Source organism: Xenia sp. Carnegie-2017, unplaced genomic scaffold (genome assembly GCF_021976095.1).
Source record: "Xenia sp. Carnegie-2017 unplaced genomic scaffold, XeniaSp_v1 HiC_scaffold_6, whole genome shotgun sequence".
Taxonomy (NCBI): domain Eukaryota; kingdom Metazoa; phylum Cnidaria; class Anthozoa; order Malacalcyonacea; family Xeniidae; genus Xenia; species Xenia sp. Carnegie-2017.
The window spans coordinates 1,969,119-1,995,348 of record NW_025813526.1 but is presented as its reverse complement, the minus strand read 5'-3'; the positions used below and the strand labels follow the sequence as shown (position 1 = coordinate 1,995,348).

General features: G+C 34.4%; 3 protein-coding genes and 1 pseudogene across 7 annotated transcripts; 1 reads left to right on the top strand and 3 right to left on the bottom strand.

The window, feature by feature from the left end:
* The window catches only part of LOC124456768, a 92,113-nt pseudogene that overhangs the window by 23,743 nt on the left and 42,140 nt on the right, over positions 1–26,230 (bottom strand).
* Positions 391–1,436, top strand: LOC124456766 (kinesin light chain-like). Its single transcript, XM_047007114.1, has one exon. It carries the CDS (start codon positions 408–410, stop codon positions 1,134–1,136), a length of 729 nt encoding a protein of 242 aa, XP_046863070.1. The 5' UTR covers positions 391–407; the 3' UTR covers positions 1,137–1,436.
* Positions 7,483–8,163, bottom strand: LOC124458350 (the record flags this gene model as incomplete). Its single annotated transcript, XM_047008381.1, has 3 exons — positions 8,003–8,163; positions 7,786–7,934; positions 7,483–7,715 (listed from the first exon to the last, which is right to left on the bottom strand). Coding segments are annotated over exons 1-3 (504 nt in total), but the record flags the coding sequence as incomplete, so codon positions are not given.
* LOC124456764 (U1 small nuclear ribonucleoprotein 70 kDa-like) lies at positions 12,488–21,976 on the bottom strand. 5 transcript variants are annotated; one of them, XM_047007110.1, is made up of 10 exons: positions 21,627–21,974; positions 20,410–20,472; positions 19,061–19,115; positions 18,584–18,639; positions 17,406–17,468; positions 16,718–16,799; positions 14,828–14,929; positions 14,423–14,501; positions 12,995–13,048; positions 12,488–12,958 (listed from the first exon to the last, which is right to left on the bottom strand). In XM_047007110.1, the coding sequence occupies exons 1-10, from the start codon at positions 21,768–21,770 to the stop codon at positions 12,871–12,873; spliced, it is 786 nt and encodes a 261-aa protein (XP_046863066.1). In that variant the 5' UTR covers positions 21,771–21,974; the 3' UTR covers positions 12,488–12,870. The 5 variants fall into 5 exon arrangements, with proteins under 5 accessions (XP_046863066.1, XP_046863068.1, XP_046863065.1 ...); XM_047007112.1 differs by lacking the exon at positions 14,423–14,501 and having other exon boundaries at positions 21,627–21,976; XM_047007109.1 differs by having other exon boundaries at positions 12,488–13,048.

Sequence of the window (26,230 nt, the reverse complement as noted above, 5' to 3'; positions counted from 1 at the left end):
ACAACAATCTGGGTTTTGTTTACGTTAAAATGGGAGAGTACGAAAACGCAAAAGATTTTTATGAACGAGCGATAGGAATTCAAACGAAAACATTTGGACATAACCATTTTAATATTGCGACAACGTACAGCAATCTGGGTTCGGTTCACCATAAAATGGGAGAGTACGAAAAAGCAATAGATTTTTATGAACTAGCGATGAAAATTCAAACGAAAGCATTTGGACCCGACCATGTTAATATTGCGACAACGTACAACAATCTGGGTTTGCTTTACAGTAAAATGAGAAGGTACGAAAAAGCAATAAATTTTTATGAACGAGCGATGAAAATTAAAACAAAAACATTTGGACCTGACCATGTTAATATTGCGACAACGTACAACAATCTGGGTTCGGTTTACGAAAATATGGGAGAGTACAAAAAAGCAAAAGATTTTTATGAACGAGCGATTGAAATTCAAACGAAAGCATTTGGACCTGACCATGTTAATATTGCGACAATGTACGGCAATCTGGGTTCGGTTTACGATGATATGGGAGAGTACGAAAAAGCAAAAGATTTTTATGAACTAGCGATGAAAATTCAAACGAAAACGTTTGGACCTGAACATGTTGATCTTGCGACAACGTACAACAATCTGGGTTTGGTTTATAGTAAAATGGGAAGGTACGAGAAAGCAACAAATTTTTATGAACGAGCCATAGAAATTAAAACGAAAGCACTTGGACCTGACCATGTTAATATTGCGACAAAGTACAACAATCTGGGTTTGGTTTACTATAAAATGGGAGAGTACGAAAAAGCAAAAGATTCTTATAAACGAGCGATAGAAATTGAAATGAAAACATTTGGACCTGACCATGTTAATATTGCGATAAGGTACAACAATCTGGGTTCGGTTTACGATAATATGGGAGAGTACGAAAAAGCAATAGATTTTCATCTACGTGCGATGAGAATTCAAACAAAAACATTTGGACCTGACCATGTTAATATTGCGACAACGTACAGCAATCTGAGTTTGGTTTACATTAAAATGGGAGAGTACCAAAAAGCAATATATTTTTTTGAACGAGCGAAGAAAATTCAAACAAAAGCATTTGGACCTGATCATGTTAATATTACGGGAAAGTAATCACGTCGTAATTTTCTGTGTTAGGCAAAACACACAAAACCAACACAATAAAGTTTATAACTATAGAACTTGAAAGTGAAGCATTTGACCTATATTTTTTCTTTTATTTGCCAACAGCTAAAATTCTTCCGTATTTGAGAAACGTTTCACAAGATAAAGAAAGAAAAAAAAGACAAAAGTCAGTTGTTTTTCAGTATAAAGCGATAGAAATTGAAACAAAAGCATTTGGACCTGAACATGTACTGCAATAATATACAACAATCTTCATTTGGTTATAAACAAACTATAGATATTGAAACTGATGCATTTGGACTTCTATTTATCTTTTATTTGGTAAAAGCTAAAATATTTCTGTCTTTGAGAAAACGTACAAGGAGATAGAAGAAGAGGAAAGGAATTTGTAGCTCATTTTCAATGAAGTAGAAAATCAATTTCTCTTTTCATTTTTGGTATGTCTTCTTTATACTAACGCTGATTAGAAACAGTTGTATTGTAGATTTCTTTCAACAAAGTTCAAATAGCAGCAGTTGTATATTTATAAAAGGTATAAATATATTATTGACAATATTCAAACATTTGTATTTTCAAGTTTTCAACTGTCATTTATTTACTGGAACAGTTTTTATTAATAAACTTGTATGGAACTATCAAAGTATATTAATGAGTTTAGTTTGCAATATCTAGTTATTCAGAAGTTGTGGTGGTCATCTCCCTTTCAAACACGTTTTTTTTTAAATTTTTTGAAAAAATTTTTTTTGCAGTTTATGTTACTTTGATTATTGTACTTGATGAACATAGGGTCTATTTTGCGATATAATAATGCAAAATTTCAAAAAAAAGCCACCAAAGAGACCATGTGCTAAATTTTCAACCTTAGCAACGCCATAGCAACGTGCTTATAACCATATTTCACCCCCGAAAAAAGCAAAAAAGAGCTGTTTTTGAGCTGTACTTTTGGTGTCTGTTATTCACAGCTCTTATGGAAAGATTCATTGTAATTGGTAGGATTTAGTCGGCATAGCAACGACTTGAAGACTTCTAATCATACCGCTTTGCTCGCCTCGTGCAGTTCGAAAGTGCTCTCTTGGAATCGTCAGAATAGTCTTTGTTTTACTTAGTTACGCCTGAAATATTTGTTTTGTTTGATTTTTCGTATTTTTTTGTAATTCTTACTTTTAAAAATTTTGGGAAATATACGGAATAAAAAGAGAAAAGCGGTTAGAACTCCGGCATCAAAAATCAAGAAGATGGCCAAACATGGCCGATACTGTGATGAAAATCCTGGCCCTTTCGGGATGAAAATCGGCAGCAGTACGAAGAAAATTTGACAATGTCCACCTCCAATGAAAAACGTCAATAAAGGTACAATTTTCATTGACTTGTCTGTGCTTTTTGAAGTGTTTATGATGTTTTATTGTCCCGAGTGTGGTGGTAATATACACTCTCATCTTGACATGAGGAAGAAAAATGGCTATTCCCATTACATAATCCTTGAATGTCTTAGTGATGAATGTGAGTGGAAATATTGCTTTGATACATCGAAGAAGCAAGGTCACTCCCATGAAATAAATGTAAGAGCAGTGTTGGTATTTCGTGAAATTGGTCATGGACATTCCGCCATGCTTACATTCAACAAGGTGATGAACATGCCAGCTCCTCTAAGTCGCCAAAACTTCACCAATATTCAAAATAAGAAACTATTGCCTGTTGTGAAACAGTTGGCCAATGACAGTATGTTGTCTTGTGCAATGAAAATAAAAGAACGACTTGACAATGAGAATGGAGAATGTGGCATCTCACTAGATGGGACATGGCAAAAGAGAGGGCATACCTCCCATAATGATGTTGTCACTGCTATATCGCTGGACACAAAGAAATGTCTGGATATAGAACTTCTTTCAGACAAATGCCTGCAGTGCTTTAAGTGGCAAAAGAAAGTGCATGATGTGAGATACGATGAATGGAAGGCTTCCCACATCTGCAAAATAAACCATAAAGGAAGTTCTAATAGCATGGAGACTTGTGGAGCTATCAGAATTTTTGAGCCGTCCATGGCTACCAGAGGATTGAGATATAAGAATATGTTGGGCGATGGTGACTCATCAACATAGTGCTATAGTTGAAAGAGAACCATATGGAAAAGATTGCATTCCAAAAAAACTGGAATGCATTGGACATGTGCAAAAGAGAGTGGGGAGTCGCCTTCGGAGGTTGAAGAGTTCACATAGAGGAGTGAAACTGGCGGATGGTAAAGGTGTGAACGAGAAGGGCAGATTGACTGATGCAAAAATTGACCTTCTGCAAAATTACTATGGATTGGCAGTGAGAGAGAACCTGCATGACATAGATAAAATGGCAAAAGCAATCAAGGCATCCCTTTATCTTGTGGCATCAAGTGATGATAACCCTCAACATGAACTTTGCCCCGACACTGAAGACAATTGGTGTGGATACAAGAAAGACTCTACAACATACCATCATAAGAATGGTATACCAAAAAGTATTGTTGAGCTCATTGAACCCATTTATGAAAGTCTAGGTGATGAAAGCTTGTTGGAAAAGTGTACACATGGTTTGACGCAAAATGTGAATGAGTGTCTGAACGGGCTAAAATGGGAAAGATGTACAAAGTCCGCATATGTGGAACAGAAAACTGTAGCACTTTCAAGCTACTTGGTTGTGCTTAAATTCAATGAAGGAGATATATTATTCCTCAAATTATTTAGTGACTTAGACATACTACCTGGCTTGTTTACTACAAATGGTGCATTGCATTGTGATACCGATCGTATCAAATTATCTTCCAAGAAGAGCACAGAGAAGGTAAAAAAAAGAAGAAAAACACTCAGGCATACGAGAAAGAACTATGTAGATAGTAGTGAACAGAATGAAGGAAAAACTTATGAAGCTGGTGCCTTCTAGTCTCAGTAAGATCATTATAAAACTTTAAATGCTAATTTCTCCTTTTCCTTATTTCCTGTTAGAAGGAAATTTTTGTGACACGATTACTTTTTCAATATTTGTTGTAGAAAGCTCAAATGTTTTGTGGTAATAGTTAATAACAGAATCTAATGCATGACACTTTTAAAAATTTGATAATGTTTAATAATAATGAAAAATTAAGGTTCATGCATCGAACGAAGAATTAAATTTTCCTGAATACCTAGTTTTTCTCACTTATTTCTTTTAAAATAGCTTTTTAACAAAATCAAAAAGTGTCATTATAGAACAGGGGTCTCCAAAAAGTGACATTATAGAACAGGGGTCTCCAAACTTTACAGCCATAGGACCACATGAACTTTCATCCAGCATGTTGAAGGCCGACGAACCGTATACCGCTGGTCAAAGAGAGAATATTTAATAAAACGAAGTACATAACACAAGCTTCATTAGTTAAGAAAATAGCTCCTTCCTTAGCTCAAAAACCCTTGAAAGCACTTTTCCACAACTTAGCCATTTTACTGCAGTGTGATATGGCATGTCAACAGACTCTGTCTCAGTAGGAAGTTGGGACAAAAATTGACATAAGCCACTCTTGCTAGTTGGCTTGCGTCATAACGTGAACTTTCTGCACAAAGTTTGTTTTGTTTAATAATATTATAATTTACTTAAGTGTCTCTGCGGGCCGGATTGAGAGGCCCAACGGGCCGCATCTGGCCCGCGAGCCGTAGTTTGGAGACCCCTGTTATAGAACATTGGATTCCAGGGTTAGAAAATTACTTGATCATAAAACTAAATGGCATTTTCAAATCTTGAAAAAGTTTGACGTAAAATAATATTAAATATATAATTTTATTTTGACTATGTTGATTAAATCTACTTCATTCAGTAGCTAAATAATTGCAGGCTACCAACATGTATGAATTGCGTGCCAATTTTTTTAAATGTATGCCATTGTATTTAATAAACCCAGTGTTTTGGGAGATGTACCCAAAAGCCAAGTAATGAAAAGAAACGTGAATATTCATGATAACTACGATAAATATTGTTATGACAAATGCCTTTACTTGGCCCCAAATGTGGACACTGTTTTTTTTTCCAAACCAAAACGAAATAGGAGGGAAAACCGACGGATCCGGTAAAAAACCCTCCAATAAAAGAAAAAATAAATAATTTAGAAGAATTACCTCAAATTCTTGTAGTATTTTATGATGTTGTATATTTTTGTTGTTTTCAATGATCCCGATGATCTACTTTAACATGCAGCGTAGTCAGATCGTGCGTCTTACACAGTCGTATAAAAAATTAAATTTACGGAGAAATAAAAATGTGGGCTGACTACCCTGTTGACACAGCAAATATTTTTTGTTCGCACATAAGAGGCGCAACCTTCTGTAGAGCACTAAAAATGAAATAGCGCAGAGTTTTAACAAAAAATGTAATCAATAGAAGAAAAACAAAAACTAATATCAGCCATATATAAAATCATATATAAAAATTATTCAGTACGTAGGGACCTGACCATTCACCTGCCCATAACAATTATAAATGAAATGACTAAAGAGACGTTTTGACTTGCATAAAAACAATTTTGATGTCTGCTAGACTTTATTCCATTGAAATTTTCTATGTTGCCTCATTAATTAATAGCTGGCTTTCACTCGTGTGTTTTGTCAGAAAATTTAACAATTGTGAACATTTAGTTATACGGAAATTTTTAACGGTCGAATTTGAAAATGCATTATACTGATAGACATTATGGATAAATAAATTAGCAAGTGTGCATCTTATAATAACGACGCTTGTTTCTTGGTGTTCCTGCCCGACTTCGTCGTTCATTTATTGTCCAGTTAGAAGGCCTACAGACATAGCTACTCTATAAAAAACACGTTATAAATGTCAGCATAATAAAGGAACAAAAACAGAAATTAATTATATTGAAAAGAACAAAGCTTTAATACCTGATTTCCAAGGGTTGTCCTGGTCAGTCTGATCAAGGCGACGTGGTCGGTCTCTTCCTTTTTTTTTCACCGCGAAGTTTTTACGTTGTATGGTTGAAATTAATCGTAAAATTTTTATCTTAGTAATTCAATGAACCCTACTTGCATCATTGCAATTTTCTTAATAAACGTTCAATAAAATTACTAAAGAGTAGCGAGTGAAAGCCAGCTATTTCCTCACAGAAAGTGACAAATTTTAGTGACACTTTTTTAAGTTGGGTGTTTTTCATGATTAAGTTTCAAATTATAAAGATAGACCATCTGGATCCTTTTTAACTATCTCATGCAGCTACTCATACAAGTTAATACCGAAAAATTAGAAATAAATACGTGCGTTAAAATTTCTGCTCATATATTATACAAAGCTATTGATAAGTGTTATCAATGCAACCTTAATGTCTGGAGCATTATTAGAAGACGAAATTAGCATTGAGTTAGACTCAACAAGAGCCACTGCGGCGAACGGTGGGAAAAAAAAACTTTCAAATTATCTTTAGTCCACCCATATCTTTAGATATTAACAAAAAATATCAATTGGCTCTTACTGAAGCTAGTTTGTGGAATTCGTGGGAAAATGTCACTACAAAAAACAACCAAATTGAGTTTGAGATTAGAAATGGAAACTATGAGTTGAGTTCTTGGTGAGTAATAAAATTTCTAATTTCACTTATGAAACTTATGAAAGGTATTTCAATTCAGGTTTCAAGTTATGAAATATAGACATAAACGTGCAATTTTCTATTCAAGATTACCATCGCTTTTTTTATTTACTTTTGGGTAAAAAATTGTTAAAAGATGCTCGATTACAATTTTTTAATGTGATTTTCTTTATTGATCAGGTGCAAGTGTGGTTTTTGCCAAGTTACACTTCTTCAGACACTTCTTCCTCTAGAGGTCTGGTGCTGCCAAGAACTTAAGTCTGTAGCTGAAAGCTTAACACACCAGTCGGTTCTGGCAGATCTGTGAACTATTCTATGTTGTGTCACTCTACACCTAGGTTTCAGACCAGTTTGTTTGGAAAAGTGGTCGCTAAAAATGGCTGCTAGGAAATACAAAACCAGAGAACAAAGACGATACAGAAAAACAGGATCTGAAAACATGTATGATAGCATACTATGTTATTTCCCAGTATTTAAGTATATTTTAGTGTTATGACACATTAGTAATGATTTGGCTTTATATTCAGGTTTTTACAATGTGTTGCATACAGAGAATTCACATCTATGATTTATGGATGCTTAAGAGAAGAAAGAAGACCATTACCAGCATGTGAATACCATGCAATAAGATCAAAATTTAATGATAAAAAGTTGGAATTTAGAGGGTACGAAGAAAATGAAATAAATGAGTGATGTGAAAATTAAGTTTTCCTATTTTTTGGGCAATCTGCCCCATGTTTGTAACCTTTCATTGGCTTCTTGCATGTCAAACATTTTGGCTGGAATTGAGGGGGGGACATCATTGACCACAATGCATTTTCGACGGACCTGTTTTAGTAGCACCTTAGATCTGGGTTGCTTTTGCAGCATGACATTCATTGGTGGTGGGGACATTTCTTTCAAAAGATTTTGTGAATTTGATAATGCGTCTTTGTCTTTTATTGACAGCATCACACTCTCAAATAATTCATCCACATACTCTAAAAAGAAATTATTGTCGTATTCAATACTATGAAATGATGCAAAGCAACACATTTAGCAACAACTTACCAAATTTGGGCTTAACTCTGACATCCCTCACAGTTCCTTCACCATTTTTAAACTTTGGATACACTACATTTATTTGGAAAGTGCCATCATTCTTCATCTTTACATCACGTCTTAAGTTGTTGTTGAAGTGGATGGATGCCAAAATGTGTCTAAAACAATAAAGACTTGTGGAAGTTGCAAAACAACTAACATTGTCATATAGGAAATTTTCGCCCACCTGCAATACATTCCAACATAGGAATAATGAATCATTTTTGGAGAAAAATGATTCAGGACAGAAAGGAATCCTTCCAAACAAATTGTTTGAGCAACTGGTGAAGCCTGGTGAATTGACTTCATCAGCTGTGGGTTTAACAATTTAGCACAAAGCTTTTCATGAGCAACAGAACCTTAAACATTACAACAAAGAATGATGATAAACTGTTAGGGAAGTTATCTTTCAATAATGCCTTCATAAACCTTCTAACAAATATTCCCATGGTTTAATATCAGGGCCACGAAAACAACTTGAAAACAGTGGATCATCCAAATTGGTGTGCTTGTCTACTTTGTGACTCAGGAAAGAATTGAACTTTGCCCAAATTTCTTTGCCATCACAATAACAAACAGCCGAATACTTAGTCGGTGTCCATCGAGCGCGTTTTCTTGCAACAAAATTCACCCAGATTTTACGTCTTCGCTTCGCTTCAGGACACTCATCGCCGTAAAATGGTATACGGTGAAGAAAAATTCTTTCCGCAGAATTTGCTCGGTTGGAACAGCCGAAAACTACATATCTATCAGGCATTTTGATGCAGAGCCGTAGTAGATAAAGTAGAAACTATAGCAAAAATCACACTTCACAAAACTTCCTGTCCTTATGATACGTCACATACTTCTCGATTCAGGCTCTCATCAAACAAATTGAACGCGCAGCAATTTTTCTCCCTTATTGCCCAATTTGAGAAAAGAAACGCATTTATCTCATAAACGAAGCCATCAATCAGAAAATTGTAAAATAACTTTTACAATGATTTTTTTACCTCAATCAGAAAATTCGAAAAAAATTTGTGAGATAAGCACTTTAACTTCCTTATCATGTAATCCATTTGACACCGCCTCTTTTAGTAGTGATTTAACACCTTTTGTAAATATAATATCTTGTCTTTACATCCTACTAATTATTATTTGTCTGAAGATTTCATGAGTAAAGACGAAACGTCACAATAAATTCCATTTTACAACTTTTGGTCTATTTCTATGGCTTTAATTAAAACTTTACGTTGGGCATTAATTTTTATTATACGAATGTAGAATTTGTTACAATTGGCAATTAATTTGATATACGAGATCGAAACGAGTGAGGGAGCAGATGTTTTCTTTGTTATAAGTGAAAAAAGCGACGTTTTCGTTGTCAAAAATAATAATAAATTGACCTAGTTTAATAAGACATCTACCAATTTTTTTTAAGACAATTATAAATAATTTTCTGCCATCAACTGATATTTTAATGTCTAGAAAATGAACTGTACCCTCCGTATCAACAGAGAATATGACGTTTTTATAAAATTTGTTAAAATAGTTTTAATAAAGCCGGGGGATGTTGGAAAGTAACAGAATGTCATCTACATATCTTCTATTTTATTGTGCCGGAATCAATTAAATCGGAAATGATAGATTTTTTTAAATTCAGTTAAGGCCGAAACACACTGTGCAGTCGCTTTAGTCGCGCGACTAAAACTACAAAATTGCGCGGTCACTAAGTTAGTAATTTTAGTCGCGAGTCTAGCAGCTTTGGAAGTTTAGCATGTTGAACTTTTGACCTTGGTCGTCTCAGTCGCTTTCATGTGATTGATTGTTTCCTAGCTCAAAATGTCAATTTATGAAGTTTACGTGAACAAAGATGGCTGGTTAAGAAGAGGCGCTAATAAATTCTTTTCACAACTTTTCCTGTATTATTTGATCTTGCAGACAAAAATTTTAAAAATGAGCCGATGACAGTGAATGTGTGGCATCAAATTCTAGACGATCTGAGAGCTGTTGGGTTTACAGGAACAGGTAGGGAGCAATTTATTTATCTTTGATATTTTTCAGTGATGCCGTGATAAGAAATGTTGTCTGTTGAAATTAGGATTGTTTGACATATTGAGCATATTGTTTTATCAATTTTATCAGTTGAGGAGTTCAAGGCCAAAATGAAAAACCTTAGAGATGTATACGTCAGATACAAAAAGAAAAACGATGCTGCCATAAAATCAGGAGCTTCAGCCTCATCCACACCATCATGGGAGTTTTGGGGTTTGATGACAATGGTTGGACGATTACAGAAAGCGTCAACGGTAAGGCATACATATTAACATTTATGTCTCCTTTTATTATTGTGTTACTGTATAGGGCTGAATGTGTAAAGTAGCATAATGATCGTGGGTTTCAAGAGTGTTAATTCTTTATATAGAACATCAACTAACATGTCTGTCACTGTGATTGAAGATGAATCAGTCAATGAAGTTACAGATGAAAGAAACAGCATTGGTGCATTGACACTCACAGTAGACAATCTGGAGAGCAGGCAGTTTTGTGAAGCAGTCGATCCGACTTCGCACTTAATCTCATTCCAACCCATATCATCACCATCACCTATTTCATCCACCTCAGCTTCATCATCTAGAGCAGCAACACCATCGGCATCACCTCCACGATCACACAAAAAAGAGAAAGAGAGTTCAAGATGATGGTCCTACAGAATACCAGCTGCGGTTGCTGAGCAGTTTGGAAAAATTACTCAACAATCAGCATCTTCCCAACTGAGTCATAATTGGACGAGTATGAACATTTTGGCAGAAGCATGCATTACAAATCAGAAAGCTTCCTTCTGATTACCTTAAAGCACTGGCTATAAAAAGAATCCAGGATGTTCTTTTTGACATTGAATGGAATGAAAAATAATTGTGCTTTACTCTATATTACAACAAAAAAGTAAAATAAAACTATATCAATGAGTTCTTTCCACATATTCCTGCTGCCATGAAAGTTGACCAACTTCTGAATTAAAATACATGGCAAACTTTTCTCTAATTTTGGATGCTTCACTACTGTAGTTTCTTTGTTTGTTGTGAGCTAATGGTTCAAGCACACGGGTTGTTTCTTGCGTCCAAGACCCTTCATGAACATTTCCTGATGGATCCACAATATCTGTGAAACCAGCTGGACTGTAGGAAACATGGCGTGTTCGGAGGAAATTGCGCAAAATGCAAGTAGCCTTGACAATTTTGGACACATTTTCTCGTTCTGCTATAATGGTTGTTTCAAGTATTCGCCACTTGGATACCATTATACCTGATACAAATATCAAGTGTTTTTTATAATTGAAATACAAAGATCCAGAGTTTCTCGGAGCCTGAACAGCGATATGTTTCCCATCTAGTGATCTAATGCAGTTTGTAAAATTCCATGTATAAGCAAATCTGAAAACATACAACAATGATGCAGTTGCAACATAAGTCTACAATAAAGTAACTCATGTTTTAACTTTACCCTTCAGATATTTTCCTCCAGTCACTTGGTTGCGAAGGAGCCTTCATGTATGTGGGGACCAGAACTCTCCAAAGTGCATTACACGTATCGTAAACAAACTCACAAACTGTGCTAGCGCCACGACGATAAGCAAATGCTATAGACTGTGGGCTATCACCTGTAGCCAATCTTCTTAATGTGATTGCTAGTTTTTCAGCATGTCCAACTGCTTGCCTCATTTGAGTATCTTGCCTACGAAGAGATGGACCAACCAAAGCCAGCAGCTCATCAAATATTTGAGGGCTCATGCGAAAATACAGATTAAACTGCTCCTCATCGGTTCTTAGTTCTTGAACCAAGTGCAGAAAATCTCCTTGTACTCTCCTTTGAATGTTTATTGACGAGCCCATCATCTTTTCATTTTATTATTTTTTCCCGTTTTTCAACCTCCTCCAGCTCGTACAATATGCAAACAGATGCCAGTAACTTAGGGGGTGTTTACATGAATGCGGAATTATTTTCCATCCGGAATGAACTCATTCCACTTTAAAAGAAATCTTATTGCATGTTTACATGAATCCGAAATGAGTCACAACTCAATCCGGATAGAGTTCATTCCTAGTTTCATTCCGGATCGAAATTTACTTTTTATCTCATGTAAACGCGAATTGAGTTTCAATCTGGAATGATATTGTGATTAATGACGAAGCACGCATGTGCCATGGGTATTGTCTTCTGGCAAATTGAAGCTCGTAAAAAAATAAAGAGGCTAAATGGGTTAAAATGAGTGCGAAGAAAAACAACAATTAGTTTCATGTAAACACGGATTGACATCACGTTTCGATCGGGATTAAAAGTCATTCCGGATTCATGTAAACACCCCCTTAGCCTGATGACTAGACGCCATGTTGATAGTCGCAATGTGGTCGCCATGCTCGTTTTTGCATGTGTGTTTCTGACGTTCAAACGACTAACGCGCGCGCATCAATTCGCTTTAGTCGCGCGACCAAAGCGACTGCACAGTGTGTTTCAGTGTGTTGTAGAATTATGTTAGCGATTATGGGGGCTAAGGAGGAGTACATTGAAACCCCCATCGGTTTGTTTAAAACTTTCATTGTCGAAAGAAAAAGCGCTTTTAATGCAACAGTCAATAATAAGTTTTTTAAGAGTTCTTTTCTCAAGTTTAGTTAAAATTTGATTTTCTCAAAAATTTCTTTCCAAAATTATTTTTATTGCTCTTTTCAAAGGCACGTTGGTAAATAAAGATTCGACGTCAAACGAAACGAATTGATAGCCTTCAATAAATTTTTAGGAATAATGTGGATAGAGTTTACGGGAACAAACGAATCGGTAAGAGTAAATTCATTAGAAGCGAGAGGATTGAGTAGTGTTGAGAGAACATTTCCTGGGTTATAGTGTGGTATGTTAGTACCACCCAATTCACACTTCCACACTTCCGTTGGAATGATGTAACATTCATATCAGTAGAGCGTCAGTTCTCTTTTAAATATAGTCTTGACGATGAACGTGTAACAAATTCAAAGTATAACTATTCAAATAAAAAATTGTCTTGTTTCCTTCCCAAATATTGAGTTAAAAATGAATACCCTCCCCCCTTTCTCGGCGACGATCATGTCTATCGTGATCTCTATCACGGCCACGGTCTCGTTCACGATCACGCCTTGAACGGTCACGATATTTACCACCACGATCACGCCTTGAACGGTCACGATATTCACCACCACGATCACGTTCATCTCTCTCGCGATCCCTAAAAAAAATAGTAAAATCCATTTTCAGGTCAATTTTAGGCGCTGTCTCATCCAACATGCAGGCATGAGTAGGCAGGGTCTTTCAATTCCAGAAGATTGCTTCAGAGTAAAAAGTGAAGTCTTGAGACATATGAAATGTTTATTGTCATTAAAATGAACTTCGCTTTATACCAACCCGAGCATTCGTGCAAATGTTTTCAACACCAATAAAATGCTACAAACTGTGATTGCTCAGACAAAACCTGGAAATTTAACAATAATATAACTTGAATTTAAAATATTCGGGACTGCTAGTTTTTAGTTTTCCTAAGGTTCCGTACAAGTTGCACATGTTGAAATGCAAATGTCAATACTTGTCTACTTAAAATTTTAATGAAATGAAACACGTGGTTTTTATAATAATTGCATAGTACAAACATTGAAAAGCGTCAAGTGAAAATTTTAACGGTTAAAAAAATTCTTTCCTTTAGAAAACCTCATTAACCGACCAGTAACTTTAAAAACCAGCCTGAAGTAAAGACTGCAAAATCCATAGAGCAATGGAAAGTTGGAGCAATCTAATTGCGCCAGAATAAAAGTTCCACATACGCTCTGACTGGTGAACCCCTTGTAAACCAAGCACATAATCAATGCTACTTCGAGTGTAAAATGGTAGCTATTAAACAGCCGATAAATTCCGTTCTAGATCGCAATTTTAAAATGCCCAAGAGGAATTTGAAGAAAAGTGTTGCTTTATATGAATCTTTGCTTTTATATTTATTTACTCAAAACGTAGCTCACCAAAGGCTTCAAACAAAGTGCAAATTTCTCAATCTTTTGTTTACATTTTCGCGTTTTGCGAGTTCTGATTGGCTAATTTTTAAAACGTAAACTAACCTATGATTGGCTCAGAACGAAACTCCCCCTTGTTCGTATATTGTAAAGGTTTGGTAATATTCTTCAAAAATCGATGCAATTTGCAATTAAGGTCTAAACGACAGTTAAGATCTTAAATCTAAATGAAAGTTATTACATTTGTCGCCCCGCATAAACAAAAGAAATTTTTAAGTACTCTCTGCGACACAATTGGAACATTAATTTAAACAAACAGAACATCCGTAACATCAGCGAATTTTCAGACTGACGGATCCGACTGTCGAAAGCTCGCTTTGTATGTGCTCACAAGATCCATTTTTTGTGATCCGACTAATCGGATAGTGTGAACGGGCCTTGATGCGGTAGAAAAATCACTTGATCACGTTACATCATGGTTAACTATGGGATTAATCTTTTGCTGAACAATAATTTTCAAACCACAATAAAAATAGCACTAAAACAAGTAACTGAATTACGATTATGGCAAATCATTTACAGCTAACGAACATTCATCATACCTGTCAAAATTTTCGACGCGGCCAGAATGCTTTATGTTTGCTTCAGGAGCACCATTTCGTGTGCCACCTAGCCCTCCACCTTGATAGAAAGTCAGAAAGACGTAACTTATAGCACAAAAAATATGAAATTGAAATATACCAATTGTGTAGCAGCAGTACTCTCTTTCTAGCCCATAAAAATGAACTCACGAACTTATATGAGCCCAGGGCTAACAGATAAAAATTTAGGATACTAAAAATACACGTTCCTACTTATGGCTTGAAATCCTTCCTAAAATTTAGGATTGACATTGATTGATTATTTCCTAAAACTTAGATTGATACCCCAATTATTTTACATTTTGTGACAGTTTCCTTCCACTCGTTGATAAGTAATTTTTTTTCAAAAATCACCATCATATTTACCTAAACGTCGAGGTTTCCAGTTCTTCACTGTTCTTCCTCTTTCCACATCTACTACAATACGCCTGCCGTCAATCTTCTTACCGTCAGCATGTTTATAAGCGGCTACAATGGTACGAAACAACTAAGGACTAACTCAAACAAACACCAAAAAAACCAAACAACTGCCTTGTACAAGCTTATAAGGTAGGCAGGTGGAACACCGAGACCAGAAATCGACAACACTTGAAGATAAACCGACCAATCAACCTTACCCCATATTTGCTTACTGTAGCAAAAATATTGGTAGCAAACATCGAGAAACAGCTTTGTATGATTTATTTCAGTCGAGGTTTGCCTCACGTAGGCTGGACGGTAAAAATAGGTACGAAATGCGTACATGTGGGTAGCCTATCAAGTGCATGGCTAGTAAATGAAGTAGATTTAAAGAATATAGTTCAAATAAGATTGTATATTTAATACTATTTAAATAAAACTTGTTCACGATTTGGAAATGTTTCATAGTTACACGACCCATATATTTATTTAACTCTTTCTGCTTTTTTCGAGACTGTAGCTTAGCTTGAATGCCACGTGACCGGGCTCAATTTATTTTGACAAACGCTGGATCGTTGTTGACATGCTTGACTTTTATGGTATAAAATATAATTTGTTTGGGATCAAAACCGAAGCTTATAAAATTTGTATAAAATGGCGCCGTTACTTGACTTATATCATAACCTGTAAGTCATTTCACACTATTTCGAATCACAGGTAAACGGAGAATATATAAGAGCCGCCTATCGAAAACACCGTCGTAATTATTCCGATATAGGTAAAATAAAAATTGCTTCTGAAGACAAGGGGAATACCTCAACTTTAAAATGGCAAATACTCCATACTTACAAAACACATATACTTACGCAAACATGATTCAGAGTTCTTATTAACTTGTCCAAACTTTTCATTAATTCATTCAAAACAATTATTCACTTCGAATTGAGTGAAATTGGGGACGACTTTTCCAAGGGGATATTTCAATACTTGGAGGAAGTTTTGAAGTCAAAGAGAAAGCTAGCATCGCCTATGTATATTCGAATGTATAATTTTTCATAATCTTATACTGTAGTAGACAAGCCTAGCTTTCAAAATTTAATCGAAATTGATCACATCACTTTCTATTTCGCAACACAGTGCTATAGTACGAGAGATTTGACATTACTTAGATTTGGACTTAAGTCAAGTGAAGCTACACTTTGTGCATTTTAAACACATTGTACGCAGTGCCAAAAATAGGGCATTGTAGGTTTGTGAAACAGCAGTTTTGGTGAGTGGAATTGAAATTTATCAGTTAGCATTGCAAGAGGTATTCAAACGTATTTTTCGTGATCAGAAATTTGAATTTGTGCAAAACTCTTTGAGTGAACAATATTTTCTTCGTTTTAAAAGCATTCGAATGTAATACGAACCTATACCCACCAAAATACCCACCAGTTAAAATGAAACATTTTAAATGATCAAGTAGTGTTAGCCATGGCATAGGAGCGAGCAATCGTCTGTTGCCATTCACTTGGCAATATCGACAGTATTTGCACTGAAATGATTTAATAATAGCAGCATATTACTTTGATTGCATTGGAATTGAAAGTGTTGGAAACACAACCGGAAAAAAATGGTGGTAGATATCGATGGCATTGCAGTGAGAAAATTATTAAAAACGTGATAAAAAAATCGGATTTTGTTGCAACAACAACATCGTACTAACCAGGCTGTGTTCAACGACTTACCATTACAGACAACTTACCACAACACGGTCATTTAGAAAAATAAACGATTTCGAAACTTTGCGCTCATTAACGAACTAAAATTGTAAATTACAAAACAAATGGTAGAACTTGTAATGGTAGAACTTACTATGCATGTCCCTTTCATGTTCAAACTCGACAAAACAATAACCACGAGGTTTTCCTGTGGTAGAATTGGTCACCATTTGAATCTACATGCGGAGAAGATACAGACAATCATAAAAATCACTCAAAGTTCTTATCCTTGAAGACAACTTATTGCTTTCAATAAGCCAAAAATACTTCCTTATAAAACGTCATGTCCTAAAAACAAGTTGACCATATTTTATAAATCGAAAATTTGATCTTCGTGCATTTTTTAGAGCTCAAAGTCGGTGATGATTTGCCTGACCTTAACATCAAAAAAACTAGGGCGAATGTCTAGATCTGACGTCATATCGGGAACCCGTTTTAAGAAAACACTGTATTTTACACATAATTTCCTCAAAAGCATAGCTATATTGTTGCATTTGCCACGTGTATGACATCTTGTGTCGTGGATGTTCAAATACATCCAATTTTAAACAAAACGCATCAGATGAATTCCCGATGTGACGTCAAAAATAACATTAGTTGCCAGTTTTTTTATTCTGGCGGTCAAATAATGAAAATGGTCAATTTTTCAACTTGGAGTGCGAAAATATCCAGCAAAATCATATTTTCGAACTATAAAATATATTACAAAAATTTTAAAGTACTCTGAACTATTTAAATGGCAGAAATGCAAAACACGATATAGGCACTTTAAGTACACTGACCGATTTTACAGGACCATAAACTTCCATCTCTCTTCGCATTTTCTTTTCCGATGTATCGTAATTCTAAAAAAGATAAAACCTTTCAGATACATTCATAAACATACCAGGTATGAAAACAACGACAGAAACGCCCACAGCCGCAAATGAATGAGATATCTAAACATGTCTATTTGGAAAAAACTCGTCTTTTACATTAAACAAGTATTAACGAAGGTGCTTTTACGCAATTATGTAAACATGTTTGTAGACGAGAAGGACAAAGTTCAAGTTGGTGAAGTCCTTAAAACGATTGTTGGTGTCTGAATAGGCTAACATTCCGACAAGCTGTGAGTAGTCATTTCCTGAGTTAAGCAAGGAGTAACTTTTAGAAGTAATCAACGTTTGCCTATGAAGAAGAATGCCGCCAAATCTATCGGAATACCAACAGTCTATAAAGATCCTTGTAACAATACTCCCTGGTTCGAACATTCACTTTAGGCACAACTTGCACCATAGAAGGTGAAAAGATAATTTTTTGAGAAAACAAAGTCTCCTGTTGATATTTCAAGCTGTAAAGTTGTTACCATGCATCGCACGACTGGAGTACTTGCAAAGACGTAAAAATAAGGTAGGTCAAAATGACCGGTAACGTAAACAAACCGGTCAACAAGCTTTTTGGGGCGGTCATTGCCGTTGACCGACCGTTATAGTGAGCTCTCGATAACCTTAACTATACATACATGTAATGGTGGGTGTAAATAACTAAAAAAAACCTGGTTACATACGGTATGCATATAACGAATAATTAAAACAATTAACAATGTACTCATCTAATTAAGGGGCTGTTCATATGAGCCCGGCTACACGGGATTCATCGAGGCGTTAATTGATTTTGAGGCATTGAAAGGGGGCAAAACTTCAAGCTTAAAGATTACAGCTGTTTGCTAAGTGCCACAAGCCATTCCTGTCGAAATTCTCAAATTGGGCCAAACTGGTTGTTTCAATTTTAAATGTTTTGCATACTTATTAAATCAAAATATAGTGAAGTTGCTCTAGAAGATTTATCTAATGATATGTAAGAATAGAATTGTTTCCATTTGCCAAAATCAATTAACGCCTCACTGAATCCCAGTTAGCTGGGCTCGTATGAACAGCCCCGAAGCAATGCTCAACTCCTATTCCTAAAAAATATTGCTTACCAGTCTGCCAACAAATAAAGTTTTAAATGCATCGGAGCCATCAGTGTGAGGATCCCCTAAAATAATTAAAAGAAATATCATAAGTGCGTAAATTTCACAGTTTTTATGATGTTGAGTTTTGTCCCCTCTTAGTGGAGTACAAACCACTAAAACACTAGTCCATCTTTCGTGGAGTGTTAAGAGTCAGTGGCAAATGATTTTGTTGCATTGCCTGACAAATTTTGGTATTAATACAGTTTATTCCTGTTTTAGTTGACTTAAAGGCAATATAGTTAGGCTTTTTTTTAAATTATATTGGTACAAAAATACAGGTATGTTCACAACGCACTTCATTTTGTCAATGTTAAAGGTTCGGTGCTAAGTTCTAGTGCAAAGTAAACATCACATAAGATTTATTTAATCACTACTCTTCACCAACAGCCTGCAACATAAAATAAAACAATTTAGAACATTTATAACAATTTAGGATCAACTTACATTCTTCTGCAGCTTTCTCCAAATCCGCTTTCTTTTTCTTAATTCTTTCACATTTCTATTTTCAAAAAATACAACATGTAAGCTGCAGCTCTAGTTAAATATTTTACCATCAGCCACCACCATCATGTATTGTATACTAAATATATATATTATGTTATAAAATAACAACTGTTTATTCTGACAACTGATCCTCTCACAAGTTTATTGAACTTCTTTAAAAAGTTGTACGATGAGAACAGTGGTGGATCCAGCTTTTTATCTTACCCCCTTCATACCATTTTGATACTGACATGAATATATTAATACTAATTAAAGTTCAAATTTTTCTGAAATGTAAGCAAAGCTCAATACAACTTTTTGCCCTATCTCAAAAATCATAAGTCATAATATTGTTAAATAACTCAAAATGAAAATGTATTTTAAGATAAACTCTGCATCTTCAAGACTTTTAAGCACTTGAAATAAAATGCAAATAGGTCTAATTACTAGCAGAGACATATTACAGAGAAAAGTAAACTTTATAAAGAAAACGTGCTTTCATGACAAATTAAAATGTAATGAGTACTATTAAAGCTGTGTATTTGATCTTTGTTTTTAATCCAGAGGGATATAAACTTCAGCTCTAAAATTGCAGTGAAATGCATTTACATTTTATAATTTCCTATTCAACAATGTGATCAGCTCAGCACCCGCTTTAACATTCTCAATTTAGAATTCAGCTCTTTAGGGATAGTGTGCCTACATATAGGCCAAAAGCAGGAATATTTTGAAACCGAATAAGTTTTTCAAGCTGTTACAACCATTTTTCATTTAGTGCACTAAAATATCCTTATAATACAGACTTTGAGTTGGAACAATGATTTGTATTGAGTGCGATGTGTTTATTTTCAACTTTTGACCTGACAGACCAGTCAATAGAAATTGACCAATGAAGGTTTTCTTTGCTCTTTTCTTGACCAATTGTATTAAAGGAAAGTTTGCAAGCTAACCTACAGATCAGTCAAAGCACACTTAAAGTTGCCTGCCTGCAGACTGGTCAAAATCAATAACTGGCCAATTGAAAACATATTTTCGAGCTTTAAAGATTGCCGACAGGTCATACATTCATACACAAACTACTGACGTCACTGCTGAATACACCAAAGTAATGCTTGCTCTATTAGTCTTGCAGTAATGCGTAATATTATCGAATTTTGTATGAAAATGTTTTTTGAACGTAAGTAGTGATAATCTATGTTTGCTTTGATTTTGAAATATGGAACTTTCCAATTTCACAAATTTTCACCTACTTCACTTGACTGGTTTGATGTACCAACTTAAAATTTACCACCCTGAAACCAAAAACATACCTTTCTTTCTATTTTTTCATCTCTAGTTTCTGCACGAGTTGGAGAAGGTGTATCTTCAGGATCCTATGAAAAATAAGTAGAGTCGATTTTACTGATAGCACCTGCAAACTTTTTGAAGTGATTCAGTTTTTTATAGATACCACATTGGCAATGTACCTTATACACACAATCACATGTCAGTTGCTAAGGAATATGAAAATCAATGTCTCTTAGTTGGGGATTAATGTTGCTCAAAAGTTTTGCACATTCATTCAACACTTGAAAATTAGAAAAAACTACAAGGTTTAACTAAATATATCTATCACTTCGAGCTAAGCACTAGAATTGCTGAGCTTGGGCAGTTTTCAATGCAAGAAATGTGTGTGCATATAACCTTGAAATTTCAAAATAATATATGTATAATTAAAAGCATTAATATGTCAGCATTTCTTTGTATAAAAAAATCTTATTAAAATCACGCAAAAGCGAGCAAATCCAATTAAACACAATAGTAAAGAAATTTCATCAATTGATTAAATTAGACCTTTCCATTCAATTACTTTACAAATGAAATCAAAATTCACATTCTGTGTACTCAAACAGATAGGGAATAAGAATAACTTGTTAAGTTCAGCTTAATGTAGCTGTCTACTTATATCATCTGGATTTATGACTGATTTAAAAACAATGAGGTACAATAAACAATAGCTATTATATGACTTTAAAAAAATCAGAAAACCCAATCATATGAGATATGTACTTGCTGTCAACTTGGTGATATAAAATTTTGGAATAAGAAAAATATATTGCATCATATTTAATTTCTAGTACATCAAATTCTTGAGAAGCTTCACATGCAACTTTATTGAAAAATTATGTTGATAAACCTAAATATTTTTTTCATTTCAATCACGTGGTTTTCACAAGAACAAACAAGGCCGGGAAAATTTTAATACGTATATTTCCCTTGAACTGTGAACATCAAAGTTTTTCAAAAATCTTTGTATATCAGGTCGATTGCCAAAACTACTGAATTGTTTGTTTCGGTATAGAATACGCGATAACTACCCAATATTTTATAGTCAAATAAGGCGGTTTGCATCCTATGGACTATACTTCAACACATGTGAACAAAATCGAGATATCTGATTTTTCATTCCTCTAGTGTTCAAAACGCAACAACACCCACAGAGGTGTTAAAATGTATTGCAACATTAAATCATCGACGTATTTAATACCTCGAAGTCAGCAACGATACTCGCAATTCCACTGTACGGCCAAGGCTTTTTCTGATGACCTAGTTTATCCAGAGGCGGAAGATATGGTATGGGAGGTCTAGCAGCAAATAATGCCAAAAGATTTGACGGTAAAAACGCGGTCATTTCGACTATAAAATTAAAATATTCGCAAACTCTGCCAGTTCCAACGAAATAAGAACACAATAACGAGTGAAGAAGTCAAGAAGTGAGGATTTCTATTGAGTTGGCCGCGTGGGCTCATGGGTACTGTGGGGACACCAGTGAACTGTAATATAAACTGGAACAATAACTCCTATATAAACCAATATAAACTACGGTGGCCCGTATGTGCAATACACGAATAAAAGTGCGTAAAAAAATTATAAATCTCCAACAAAATAATCATAACACAAATCAAACTACTAGATACAAGTAAATAAGGTTTATTAAGTGTTAATTATTGAATAATACGCGACAAAAAGCTGTCAAAAACACAACTAAATCTTTCACTTGCGTGAAATGTAGAATCAACTAAAATATTTTGAATACAAAATACAATGGCACATGTTCCCAACTTGGCTTGCTTTCAAAAAGAACATTTCATCTGGTCGTCCAGCAACAGTTTCAAACCTAAACTTCCGTATGTAATGTGTGTTCCAGTGTAGTTGGACTGATGTAAAATCTGACTGAACAAGTTCACTGAAGCAGAACCACAGACACTCTTTCTGCAATTGATTTGATAGGCAAAGTTGACCAATTTCAACAAGGTCTTTAAAAAATTCATCCACCAACTGGAACGATTCTTGCGCAAGTAGGACCACCAGCATTCAATGCGCTGATTAGAGGGTGAAATGCCATACCTGTGTGATTTCTCACCAGCAAATTCATCTTCCCCATCACATCGAAAATAAGATTGAATGGCAGCCAAAATTGTATTTTCAGTTCCATTGTCGGTTCTAAGTACAGTGGGACAACCTCCAAACTCCTTCACAGCATTTAAAAAAAAGTGTCCAATTACTGCAGGATCATTGTTAGTTCTGCAGACCTTAAACCACAGGACCTTGCGGCTGTAGCCATCAATGCACCCATGAACTGGAAAACCATAAGGTTTTAACTTATCATGTCCATCCACGTGCCATGTATAGTTGGGGCCTGGGGTGTGATAAATTCGACGACGAAGAGTTTTGGACTTTCTTTGTTGTACACCTTGAGGATCAAGTTCCTTTAGGATAACTCTAACGACATCTCGTGAAACCTGCATACCTTCAATTCGCAATGTACGCCAAACCGCACGATAACCGCCAGAACAGCCAGGACCGTCAAGCTCTTGCTAAATACGAGTTTTAACATTATCTTAGTTATAGTCAATTTTCTTTCGTTTAAGCCCAAGATAGTGAAGTTTTGTATTTAAGGTTCTCGAAGAAATTCTGATGCCATGGTATTGAGACAAAATAGAAAGTATCTTTTGGTAATCAAAGCCTTGTTTAAAGTAACGCTCTATAATCTCTTCGCAAGATGGATTTTCAGCGCGACTCTGACTATTCATTTTCCAAAATAAAATGCGCTCGAAATCGCTGCATTATATGCTGTAACTGTAATTAATCTAAGTAGTTTCTTCGTTTTGCAATCGTGATATGGATAAATGGCAGTAACAGGACTATTCGTAAAGTGTTCCCTTATGATCGTTGATGTTCACAGATGCGACATTTTGTTGTGTATTGAAAACGATATACTTGTGCATAAAGTATTTATGTTAATGTTTATATAAAAGGAGTTGGTATATTGTGAAATATTTAGTTGTGTAATTTCATATATTTATTCGTGTTTGCAGATACGGGCCACCGTAATTTAAAATATTTGTTTGCGTCAAAAGTTCACAAAATGACAAAACTTTGCATGATGAAGTGTCAAGTTCAAACGTTATCAATTTTGAAGTATCTCTGATTACTGAGATGTGACAAAATTATTCAAAATTAGAGATTTCGAGATTAACTACTCTGAAATTCCTTTTTTAAATAAAAACTGCCCCTAAAATCTTGAGCCCCCCAACTTTTACTTGCTTCTCACGCCCCTGATCAAGTTATTTGTTTATACAGATCAAAAGTTTATAAATGACAAAACTTCATTAACCACGTTTCAAAGTTGGAACGCTGACAATTTCAGAGAAGCTCTTAACTTCATAAATTATAAATCTTTAATTTTTGAGCTATCTTACTTGTAAAAGGCTGCTACCCCGTCTTCCTTATGATTATTTCAGTTAGTTTCCATGTAAGCCAGGATGTTCAATAATTGAAATAAATAATAGTAAACTGTGAAAGGTTTATTTGCATAAAGCTTTTAAGTCAAAACTTCTTTGTGTTTATTTATGTCATAGCTAAAATAAAAAATTTGCATTTCATATTTTATTGGATATAAACAGAATTCAATATTTTACAATAAAAATATCAGGTGATTAAAATCAAGCATTTATTGAACATTCCGATTTCTTTATTATCAAGCAAAAGCAAACACATCATGTAGTTGGTTGCGTCGCTTTTATCCTTTTTGAATTTGTGAAGGTATGTTGATTTTAAAGTTTACTCGCCTTTATGTAACGGTGTATTCTAACATTCTGATTTAATGTTTTGTGTCCATGTATCAATTTTTTTTTGTTTTGATGTCATGAATATTGTAGTTAAGTATAACTTATAAATTAGTGCCACGTATGTTTTATATGGATAAGTTTTCTTCATTTTGGTGGGATTTTCAAACACAGACAAATTTTGGATACATTACACGTGGAAAATACGACTTTTCTCACATCAATACCAGTTTACTCCAATCGTTTATTTTAAATTATATTAATACAGCAAAGTTTATTAAATTAAGGTGTTGAGTCAAAATAATGACACGTCAAAGAATGTTACATGTGCATGTCGTTATGTGCAATAACTTTTCTTTTTCTAACATGGCTTTTATCAAGACTTGTACAACATTTTATGCAATATAAGACTAGAATATTTACATCGAAAGAGAGTATGAAGTTTATTATCTAGATATCTTATATTTCGCAAATTTTGCGTTAGATATCTTTGGAAAAATTAGTTGCTACAGATTTGCATGATCATTATCTTTATGTCCTTTCTGTGTCTTTGTTGAAAGGCATTTTTGATATGAATAGCATTTGTTGATATTGATGGGTTTTTTAAACAAAGAAGCTCTGTTTATAGATTTTGTTATCTTCATAAATTATAAATCTTTAATTTTTGAGCTATCTTACTTGTAAAAGGCTACCTACCCCGTCTTCCTTTATGTTTACTTCAGTTAGTTTGCATGTAAGGCAGCATGTTCAATAATTGAAATAGATAATAGTAAACTGTGGAAGGTTTATTGGCATAAAGCTTCCAAGTCAAAACTTCTTTGTGTTTACTTCAGTCTTAGCTGAAATAAAAAATTTGCATTTCATATTTAATTGGGTATGAACAGAAATCAATATTTTACAATAAAAACAGCAGGTGATTAAAATTTAAGATTTAGTGAGCATTCCAATTTCTTTATTATCAAGCAGAAACAAAGATATCATGTAGATGGTTGCGTCGCTTTTAATATTTTTCAATTTGTGAAGGTATGTTGATTGTAAAGTTTATCTGTAATTGATTGTTTTTATGTAATGTGTCACAAATAACTTATATAAATAATTAGGCATGTGTTATACGGACAACATTTGTCAATTTTGATGAAATTCTTAAACAAACGGTAATTTATTTTGGACCATTTACCATTGTAAAGTACTGACCTTTCTCTGATTAATGTTATATGTATGTAGAATCTACAAATTTGGCAAGATGAGTCAAAATAATGACACGTCAAAGAATGTTAGATTTGCATCTCATTATGTGTAATAATTTTACTTTTTCTAACATGGCTTTTATTAAGACGTGTACAACATTTCACTTTTTTCATTAATTTGTTACGTCTTATACAATTTACAATTCTTTGGTTAAGCATATTCTGAATCATCAACGAAAAACAGTCAACAAGATCTTAAAGATCTTTGGTCAATTTAGATGGTATGTCAACGTACAACCATTAATATTTATTGAATATAGGACCTGAATATTTACATGGAAAGAGAGTTGGAAGTTTTTCATCTAGATCTTTATATTTCGCAAATTTTGCGTTAGATAACTATGCCAAAATTAGTTGCTACAGATTTGCATGATCACTATTTTGTGTCCTTTCTGTGTCTTTGATGAAAGGCATTTTTGATATGACTAACAATTGTTGCCTTTCATGGGGTTTTTTAAACAATTACAAATAAATGTTAGATAATTTAACTTTGGAAAACACTGAACTTTTCAGCATCAGCGCTAGATATACATTCCAACACTTCATTTCAAATATTATTCTAAAAATTCAATAAAATGTGTCAAAATAATGACACATCACAGGATTTCAGTTATGTATATCATTATACGGAATGATTTTAATTTTTCTGACATGACTATCTTCAAGAAGCACAACATTTTTTTCATTGCTTATTGGATTCTCTTGCTAAAAATCTTATGCATGATCAACAGAAAACAATTATCTTTGATGCATTTTAATTGATGTCAACATAAAAT